Genomic DNA, 9998 nt, shown 5'->3' with positions numbered 1-9998 from the left:
TGTGTGTGTGTGTGTGTGTGTGTGTGTGTGTGTGTTTGTGTGTGTAGAAGAGACCTAAGGTAGGGAACTGAGATTAACTACAGGAAGACACTCAAACATCTGGCTGGGCTTCTTGTCAGAAGGCCAAAAATGTTTAAGAAGAAGAGGCTTATAAGAAGAGGCTTGGGGTGGGGGTGTTGCGCCCACAGCCAACTCCAAGTTAGATTTCTCCCTCTGAAAGACAGAGAAGCATAACATCAGTGGCTATGAAGAGGACAGCCACGAGGCTTGAGAAAGACACTGTCAGAGGACATTAGGACCTCCATCCCCAGCCCCCTATGTCCTTTAGACCCAACATGTGAGCCAGGTAGAGCCATAGGAATACCATAGGTTTGTGTGGAAAGAGGGGACATGGAACAGGTACAAAACAAGTAGTTCTCTACCTTGGTCTTTTACATTCTTGGTCTCCACAGCCTTTTCATCTTTTGCTCAGGGTCAGAAAAGGGCCCCTCAAAACTACCCCTATTTTGTTCTTCCTTCCTCCAGGCCTCAAAGGTCCAGGACAAAGAGAGATGAAGCCAGAATACTTCTCCCAGTACCTTCAAGAAGGTAAGAGTTGCTGGGTGTGGTGGTGCACACCTTAGCACTCAGGAAGCAGAGGCAGGCTGAATTTTGTGAGTTGGAGGCCAGCCTGGTCTACATAGAGGGTTCTAGGCCTGCCGGGGCTACATAGTAAGACCCTGTCTCAATAAAAAAGAAGGTAAGAGTCTCCCACCTAGGTACTAACCAGGCCCAACCCTGTTTAGCTTATGAGATCAGATAGGGTCATGAACATTCAGGATGGTATGGACATAGTATTTGGGGGGAATACTATGAGATTGGGAGTCTAGGAAGAGCTAGCTTATAGACTCTGTCTCCCCTCTTACCTCTAGTTGGTTATGCAGCACCCCCCTCCCCACCCAGAACCCGAAGTCTCCCCATGGACCACCCTGAAACTTCTCAGCATGACCCTCCCTTTGAGGAACAAAGAGAAAGTAAGGTTACTGCAACCCTTCTCAGCTGCCCTCTAGGTCTATAATCTGGCCTACTTCCTGTTCTTCAGATGGGGAGGAGGGAACACGTCTCTCCCCTCCCTGTTTGGCTAGAAGGGGTAGGCTATTCACACTCCCAATTTTGTAGTGCAGCCCCCCCCATCTCCTGAAGCCATCCCTGTCCAGGAGGAAGAGTGGCCCACTGTTGAAAATAAAGGTGAGTACTTGCCTATTCTCCTGCCCCCACCCACTGCAGTCGTGGTGACACTGGTCTGATCCACACTCCTATGTGCCCTTACCCATCTTGCAGTGCATCCCCCTCTCCCTCCGGAAACCATACCCCTCCAGGAAGAGCAACCCAGGCCCCAACTCCCTATTGAACAGACGGAGAGTAAGTGATGTCTTCTGCTCTTCACCCCACAGCTCAACCCCAGAGCAAGGGCTCTGGAGGTAGACAAGATGGGGAGCTCTGCCACTTAATAGTTGTGTAACTTTTGTTGAGTTGCTTACTTCTTCAAGCCTTAGTTTCTTCATCTGTACAGCTGAAGAAATAATGGTAGGGCTGGAGATGCAGCTCAATTGGTAGAGTGCTTGTCTGGCATGCACATATCCCTGAGTTTGATCCCCAGCACTGCATCAACTGGGTGTGGTGGCACATGCCTGTAATCCCAGCTCTTGGGAGGAGGAGGCAGAAACATTAGAAGTTCAGCTACATAGGGAGTTCAAGACTAGCCTGGAATACTTGAGACTCAAAAAGAAAAAGAAAAAGAAAAAGGGAAGGAAGGGAGGGAGGGAGGGAGAGAGGGATGAAGGGAGGGAGGGAGGAAGGAAAAAATAATGCCTATTTCAGCTATGTGATTAAATGACATAAAATAGCATTTGTCTTTCACTTGCCTCTCTACTGAGTTCCTCTTCATAAATGGGACCCAGCCAGGTGACTGTCTTCTAAAGAGACCCATCGCAACAGCATTTTTAGTTACACATCTCCTTCTACCCCAGGAGACCCGTCAGTGCCACGGCAGAAAGAGATTGTGCAATCCAGGCAGAAAGAGGGTGAGTGATAGCACCAGTCTATCTGTCCCCCTGCATTAGCCCTCAGGCTCAGAACCCTGGAGAGAGAAGGAAACAGTGCCCGGAGCTAACAGAGAGGAAGGATGGCTCCAAGGGTAATGCAATTCACACTTCAATTCTCTTTTCCTTTCAGTTACTCTGAAGCTAAGAGGCACAGATTAGTTTATTTCCTTAGACATCCTCCCAACCCTCATCAACCCAAATTCTGCTCCCAGTTCATCATCGACCCAAATTCTGCTCCCAGCTCATCTAACCTTTCTCATTGCTTCCCACTCTGTTTCCTCATTCTAGAAAAGCCAGTCCCCTTAGTGGGCCAGCACCCTCCAGAGCCTCAGTCTTGGAATCCAGCCCAGCATTGCCAACAGGGCCGATCCCGTGGGGGATGGGGCTACCGGCTGGATGGCTTCCCCCCTGGACGACCTTCTCCAGACAATCTGAACCAGATCTGCCTTCCTGAACGCCAACATGTGGTATATGGCCCCTGGAACTTACCACAGACTGGCTACTCCCACCTTAGCCGCCAGGGAGAGAGCCTTAATTTGCTGGAGACTGGATATTCCCGCTGCTGCCGCTGCCGCAGTCACGCAAACCGTCTGGACTGTGCAAAACTTGTGGTAAGGGTTTGACTGTCGATGCTGGGGGCGTCCTTTAACCGTAAGTGTGTGGGGTTTGGGGGATTTGATTTTATTTGATTTGATTTGGGTGGGGTTTTTTTGTTTTGTTTTCATGGTCTTTTTAAGATTATTTTTATTTTATGTGTATGAGTGTATTGTCTGCATGTGTGTAAGTGCACCTGTGTTGTGCAATGCCTACGGAGGTCAGAAGAGGATGTCAGATCCCCTGGAATTGGAGTTAGTACTCCCAAGTACTGGAATTAAAGATATGGGCCACCTCGCGCAGCCAGTATGTATGTGTTTTAAGGGCTTGACACCTCAGCCTGGGTACAGAAGACCTCAGGTCCCTTTCACAGGCCTGAGGTAGCTCAGGCCTCCCAGAAAGCCAGGAGAACAGGGGGCAGCCAGTTCTGCTTCCTTATTTACTGGCCTAGAGTGCTTTCCTAGAGCCTGGAAGGAAGGGAGAAATGTGGACAATAGGCTTCTGGGCTGACCCACCCCTCTCACTCTAGTGGGAGGATACAATGAACCGGTTCTGTGAGGCTGAATTCTCTGTCAAGACCCGACCCCACTGGTGCTGCAAACAGCAGGGGGAGGAGCGATTTTCCTGCTTCCAAGAGGAAGCCCCTCAGCCACACTACCAACTCCGGGCCTGCCCCAGCCACCAGCCTGGCATTTCCTCAGGGCTAGAGCTGCCTTTCCCCCCTGGGTTGCCCACACTGGACAATGTCAAGAACATCTGTCAGCTGAGGCGCTTCCGCTCTGTGCCACGCAACCTCCCAGCTACTGACCCCCTCCAAAGGCAGCTGCATGCTCTGATTCGGCTGGAGATGGAGTTCCAGAGCTGCTGTCGCCAGGGACACAACTACACCTGTACATGGAAGGCCGTAAGTGGGCGTCCCAGCCCCCCTCTGGAGCCTGTTTGCCTGGCTGCCCGCCTAGCTCCAATCGCTGATTCTACCAGCCAGCCTGCCATGTTCCTCCCCATGAGCTCATCCACGTTCATCTGTTTGTGATTGTCCATCCATTCATTGTGTCTGTCACCTGAGTCTGTTCATCTTGAGCCTTCATGTTACCGTCCTGGCCTCATCGACCTGTGATCCCACATATGCATCTGCCTGCCTGCCTGCCATCCATCCATCCATCCATCCATCCATCCATCCATCCATCCATCCATCTCTGGCCTCACCTGATCCTCTCCATCTACTGTTCCAGCTCATCTCCAGTGGCTACTGGGAACCTCATCCATGCTTCCTCCCTTCCACCTTCCCAAGCCCACACATCCACAGCTGCCTCCTTGCCTTCTAGCTCTTCATCCTCCCCTTTTGGTCCCTGGGGCCTCATCTTATAGCTGGGAGTGATCAGGAAAGTAGATGGTGAGGGGAAAGGGAGCCAAGTATCCAGGCCTCTGATTCCTTCTCTCTGGTCCACAGTGGGAAGATACGCTGGATGGGTACTGTGAACGAGAACAGGCTATAAAGACCCACAGCCACTCATGTTGCCACTACCCTCCTAGCCCTGCCCGAGATGAGTGCTTTGCCCACCGGGCTCCCTATCCCAACTATGACCGGGACATCTTGACCCTTGACCTCAGCCGAGTCACCCCCAACCTCATGAGCCATCTCTGTGGAAACAGAAGAATTCTGACCAAGTAGTGAGTCTGCCTTGATCTACCCAGTCCTCTTTCTTGCCCCAAAACCTCCCTCCTGGGGTCCCCTTGGAGAGAGCAAAATCATAGTCTCTCAAGACTATTTAGGTGGGTTTGTGGTGGGGGAGAGTTGTTTTGAGACAAGGTTTCACTCAGCAGTCAAGGCTAGTCTTGTACTCATTCACTATGTAGCACAGGCTGGTCCTTCTGCTTCAGTGTCCCAAGTGATGGTGTGGCAGGCATAAGCCACCACACCTGGCCCCAGCACCATTTGGATGATAGGAATGCACAAAGACCCTGAGTCCTACCTTTTTCATACCAACCATAGTAAACAGATTCCTGGACTAATCCAGAATATGACCTCCCGCTGTTGTGACCTGCCATTCCCAGAACAGGCCTGCTGTGCTGAAGAGGAGGTGAGTGTGTGGGAAGAGGGTCATCTTCTCCAGAGAAATGTAGGGGGGAGGAAGAAGGTAAGGTAAAGGCTGCCCCTTCTTTTTGGTATGTCAGAACTGCTCATAGAAATAAGAGGATGTATGGAAGGAATCTCCTCATGCTTCCAGAATCTTCCTTCTTGATCCGATATGCTCCCATTCCTAAGTTCCTATTATGCCTTCCCTGGGCCTCAAACTTCTGGCATTTCCAGATATGCACACCTGTCAGTCAGCTGTCAGTCACAAGGAATCTAACTGTACAAGGCCACCTTGCTTGATCAGGAGGGGATCCAGTGGGGAAAGCAGTAGAAGCTGACCAAAAGAGGAGTTATGGTACCCAGGTATCCATGCCTGACCTCTGGCCTCCCCCACACTCTGCCTCACTCTTCTGATTTTTCAGAAACTAGCCTATGTTGACGATCTCTGTGGTCCCCGAAGGAACTCTTGGAAAGATTCTGCCCTCTGCTGTGACCTGGTTCCTGGGGATGAGCAGGCCAACTGCTTCAACACAAATTATCTGAGGAATGTGGCTCTAGTGACTGGAGACATTGGGGATGCCAAGGGTCAGGGGGAACAGGGCCCAACTGGGGGAACAAATATCAGCTCCGCCCCTGGGTTTGAGGAATGAGTCACCCAGAGCCTTGGAGGATTAGATGGGGGAACCCCACCCTACTCCACCCTCCTTGAGCACTCATTACAATAAAAGTCTCTTGGATTTGGCATCCTCCTTGTCTGTAACATACAACACACCCTCCTAAGACTGCCCTGCTCCCACTCCCCTGCCCCCACTGACTGAACAGAAGATGTTCCAAAGGCGGTGGTAGGACCATAACTAAATGGCTTGACTTCCCTTGTCATCATGACCTTAATCAGATATTTAAAAAGGAGCACTTCCTTGTTAGTTAGCTGTCAGGATTCAAGGTGAAAAAGATAATCAATCCATGTCCTTGAGGAGCCCAAGAAACCACAGCCCAGACTGGATTTTTAGTTTGCAGTGCTTGGGATCAAAACCCAGGGCCTCAACAGCTAATCACATGCTCTACCACTGAGGTATACGCCCGACCAGCCTATTTTTTAAAAAATGTTGTGTGTAGCATGTGTGTTTTTGTGTTTGTAGACATGCACTTGTGTGTGAAAGAAGTCAGAGTTGTCTCTCTTTATGCTTTCCACCTTATTTTTCAAGATAGGGTTTCTGAGTCTGGAGCTCACTCAATGGCTAGCCTGGCTGACCAGTGAGCTCTGACAGTCCTCAAGAATCCCCCTGTCTCTGCCTCTTCCACCAATCCCCCCAACCCCCAGAGCTAGGGTTACAAAATCATGCCACCACCCCTGGTTTTTACCTTAGGAGCTAAGGATGCAAACTCAGGTCCTCATGCTTGCATGTCAGGCAGTTTATCTACTGAGCCATCTCCCCAGCCCCAGCCTGGTATTTTAAATCACTTTCCGGCCTTGGAGTTCCCACGATTCATTCAGTACCCATTTGCTGAACCCCTGTCTAGGATCCTATAATAAGACTTGGGGATTACACATCTAAAAATAACACAGCCCCTGCCTGAAAGTATTCACAGTCCATGAACCTGTTTGCAGTTGTAGTAAGTGTGGTAAACAGTGGCCAGGGTGCCCGTGTGCTCTGAGCAGGGAAGGACCTTGGTGCGGTGGAAGTTGGGCTGGGGGCAAAACGGTGTACTGGGGGATGGCCTGTCAGAGCAGAAATGTGAAGCTTCTCAGGGGGCAGAGGCAGGAGCAGGCGGGAGGAAGGTGTCAGGCACAGGCACAGCGGCGAAAGCGGTCTCACTGTTCGGTGGTCCTGCTCTGGACCCTAGACAGATAAAACGACAGTGAGAGCTTACAAGAAGAGGATATGCTCACATTTGCTTTTTTTTTTTTTTTTTTTTTTTTTTTTTTTTTTTTTGTCTTTTTGAGACAGGGTCTCCCTGTACCCCCAGCTGTCCTGGAACTCACTATGTAGACCAGGCTGGCCTTGAACTCACAGAGATCCGCCTGCCTCTGCCTCCCGAGTGCTGGGATTAAAAGCGTGCGCCACCACGCCCGGGTCACATTTGCTTTTTTAAATGTCTAGTCAGCAGCAAGCCCAGATGGAGACTGTGGCCGTTCAGACTGTCCTGTCCATCAAATGGGGCTGGAACTCCTGTCCTGAGCTGAACCAGGGGTGGCAGCGACAGGGACCCGGGAACCTTGGGCTTCATGGTTGGGGACGAAAGAATTAGAATGACTACACTCTGGGGACGCGGGGGGTGGGGGGTGGGGGGGGGCAGTTAACAGGTCCTCTGTGGCACCGGTAGCAGGACACCTTTCCAGAGACGCAGACTCAGCGGTCCCAGTTCTGGCAGGGAGAAAAACCAAGCTGCGCCATCCTGCCCTAGCTAAGACCAAATGTGCAACACCCTCCTTCCGGGATCCACTGCCTAGTATTTATGTTGTGGCCAGTGATTGTTCCTAAGCAACAACGTAGCAAATCATTCTCCAGCTGTCCCCGCCCGTCCGTCAGCACTAGGGCCAATAAGAGGGCGCCAGCATCCCTTCGCCACACCCCAGAACGGGAAGCCCCGCCCTTTAGCTCGGAGTCACGCGCTCGCTTGAACGCACCAGTACGCCTGCGCAGAAGTCCCGCTGCGGCGTTCCGGGCGAAGGAATGGGCGTGTCTTCCGGGTGGGTGCTCGGAACAACGCGTCATGACTACGTTGGCTGTCATCAGGCGGCTGTCTGCTCTCGGCTCTGTCGCTGCTCGAGGTCCGTGGGCGCCCCCAGATCCCGGAACTGCAGCCCCGGCCTCGGTTTGCCAGGGAGGAAAGAAGGTAGCCTGGAAGGAGTAGAAGCCGCCGGAGGAGGAGCGCGTAAAAAACAAGAGCTCTGGGAGGCAGAGGCGGGCGGATCTCTGTGAGTTCAAGGCCAGCCTGGTCTACATAGTGAGTTCCAGGACAGCTGGGGCTACAGGGAGACCCTGTCTCAAAAAAGACCAAAAAAAAAAAAAAAAAAACGAGAGCTCAGTAATTGTAGGGACCAGCAGCAAACTTAAATGGAGGAGGTGAGTTGGAAAGAGCCCAGAAGCACGAACAGGACTGCTGTTAGCAAGAAAAGGAAGAGGCGTTAACATTTACAGCAATTAGTTGTGAAAATAAACTATTAAAATATAATTTAAGTTTATGGGGCGGCTAAAAGCACTGGCTGCTCTTGCAGAGGACCCTGTTCAATTCCCAGCACCCACGTGGCGGCTAACAACTGTCTGTAACTGCAGTTCCAGGGGATCCATGGCCATTGCACGACAGGGGTGCACTTAAAATACATGCAAGCAATACACTCATACATATAAAAAAAACATTTAAATAATTTTTAAAAATTAAAAACCAACAAACAACTCCCCTCAAAAGTGTCAGAAGAAATCAGGTGTGGTGGAAAATACCTGTAATCCTGGCCTTGGGGAGGTTGAGGCTGGAGGAACATTTGAGCTCAGGCTGGCCTAGACCTGGAGGTGCCCCTGTCTAGAAGTTCGAAGTCCCAAAGTAGTGAAATTAGTGGCACATCCACCATCATCACTTGAGCTCAGTTTGAGGAGAGAGAGAGAGAGAGAGAGAGAGAGAGAGAGAGAGAGAGAGAGAGAAGTTGTAATGGATGAGCTAGGTGGGGAGGAGTTCAGAGATCAAAACTTTTTTAAAAAAATATTTTATTATTTTTATGTGTATGTGTGTATTGCCTACATGTAGGTAAGTGCACTCTTAAGAAGTCTTCATTGTCAATAAGTCCTTAAAAATTTTCCCAGATCCTCAGTGATATAGAAGGAATAAAGAGAACAGCCAAGTGTGGTGTCCTGTGCTTGTAGTCCCAGGTACTCAGGAGGCTCAGGCAGGAGGATTATAAATTATATCTTGGGCTATAATGTGAATTCAAAGCCAGCCTAGTCAACTTAGTGAGACTGTAGTGGGAGCTCAGAAACCCTGAACAAAGAGACTCCACCTTTTCTACCTTTCTGCCTTCTTGTCTCCTATAGATTACAGTATACATTTGATTGGTATTTTAAAATACTGTACGAGGAAGCCGTGGTGGTGCATGCCTTTAATCCCAGCACTTGGGAGGCAGAGGCAGGCAGATCTCTGTGAGTTCGAGGCCAGCTTGGTCTCCATTAGTGAATCCAGGCCAGCTGCAGCTATAGGGAGACCTTGTCTCAGAAAGACCAAAAAAAAAAAAGACTGTAAGAGGATGAAAATATGCCTGAATGCAAGGGGAAGGGAGAGAGAGAGTCAGGGCTTGAACAGGAGACATGCAGAAATGTACTGACACACAGACATCATCCACACTTCATGCCATCACAAGACAGTATCTCAAAAGAAAAAGTGGGCTGGGGCTGTACCTCAGCATTTGCCTAGCATGTATAAGGCTCTGAATTTAAAGTACCACAAAAAAGCAAACATGGTGGCCCATGCCTGTAATACCAGAACTTGGAAGGCTGAGGAAGGCTGTCATGAGCTGTAAGGGTGTGTGTGTGTGCATGTTCCAGGCTAACCTATGCTACAGAGGAAACCTCTGTCTCAAAAACAACTGAAGGAAAGAAGGGAGGGGGGAGGGAAGGAGAGAGAGAGAGAGAGAGAGAGAGAGAGAGAGAGAGAGAGAGAGAGAGAGAGAAATGAGGCCCTGTGGCATTACATCTGAGGTAGGCTGGTGTTCATAGCCCCAGGACCATAACACATACACACGTGCACAGACCTGGCAACCTCTAGCTTCCTGAACCTTGAGAATAGGAGACATTGTAGTCTGTAGCCCACAAGAAGGTGCTCATTGGAACCTGATCCAATTAAGTCACTTGCAAAATTGCTAACGCACAGAATCCTGAGATAAACATTTTGTTGTTTCCATCTACTAGAGTTGGGCTAATTAGCTACATAATAAATCGTTGACCTCAAAGTAAAACCAACATTTCACCATTGTATGTTTGCAGGCTTTGTAGGCAGCCTTTTAAAATTTATTTTACTTTGAGACAGTCTAGCTATTTAGGACAGGGTGGCCTTAAACTTTTTAAAAAATATTTTATTTTTATGTGTATGCGTGTATTGCCTGCACGTAGGTAAGTGCACCCATGTCGTGCAATGCCTGTGTAGGACTGAAGAGGCTGTCAGATCCCCTGGAACTGGAGTTACGGACAGTTGTTAGCTACCATGTGTGTGCTGGGTTTTGAACCCGGGTCTTCTGTAAGAACAGCCAATGTTCT

The 9998-nt window shown here is 49.9% G+C and overlaps 1 protein-coding gene across 2 annotated transcripts in view; it reads left to right on the top strand.

Annotated features, from left to right (window-relative positions):
• Positions 1-5499, top strand: part of Ecm1 (extracellular matrix protein 1) — a 6633-nt gene extending 1134 nt beyond the window's left edge. The window contains exons 2-11 of one of the 2 annotated variants that reach the window (XM_008855229.2): positions 526-588; positions 912-1013; positions 1159-1227; positions 1321-1401; positions 2010-2063; positions 2373-2695; positions 3208-3582; positions 4129-4349; positions 4672-4759; positions 5178-5499. In XM_008855229.2, the coding sequence (XP_008853451.1) occupies positions 526-588; positions 912-1013; positions 1159-1227; positions 1321-1401; positions 2010-2063; positions 2373-2695; positions 3208-3582; positions 4129-4349; positions 4672-4759; positions 5178-5405 (1604 nt within the window). In that variant the 3' untranslated portion in view covers positions 5406-5499. The remainder of the gene's footprint in view (positions 1-525; positions 589-911; positions 1014-1158; positions 1228-1320; positions 1402-2009; positions 2064-2372; positions 2696-3207; positions 3583-4128; positions 4350-4671; positions 4760-5177) is intronic. The other variant, XM_008855231.3, reaches the window with a different exon arrangement.
• Positions 5500-9998: the final 4499 nt, after the last annotated feature.

The sequence above is a fragment of the Nannospalax galili genome, unplaced genomic scaffold (genome assembly GCF_000622305.1).
Source record: "Nannospalax galili isolate Female #2095 unplaced genomic scaffold, S.galili_v1.0 scaffold5488, whole genome shotgun sequence".
In the NCBI taxonomy this organism is placed as follows: Eukaryota; Metazoa; Chordata; class Mammalia; order Rodentia; family Spalacidae; genus Nannospalax; species Nannospalax galili.
The sequence above is the reverse complement of the archived record's forward strand: the minus strand, read 5'-3'. Positions and strand labels throughout refer to the sequence as shown.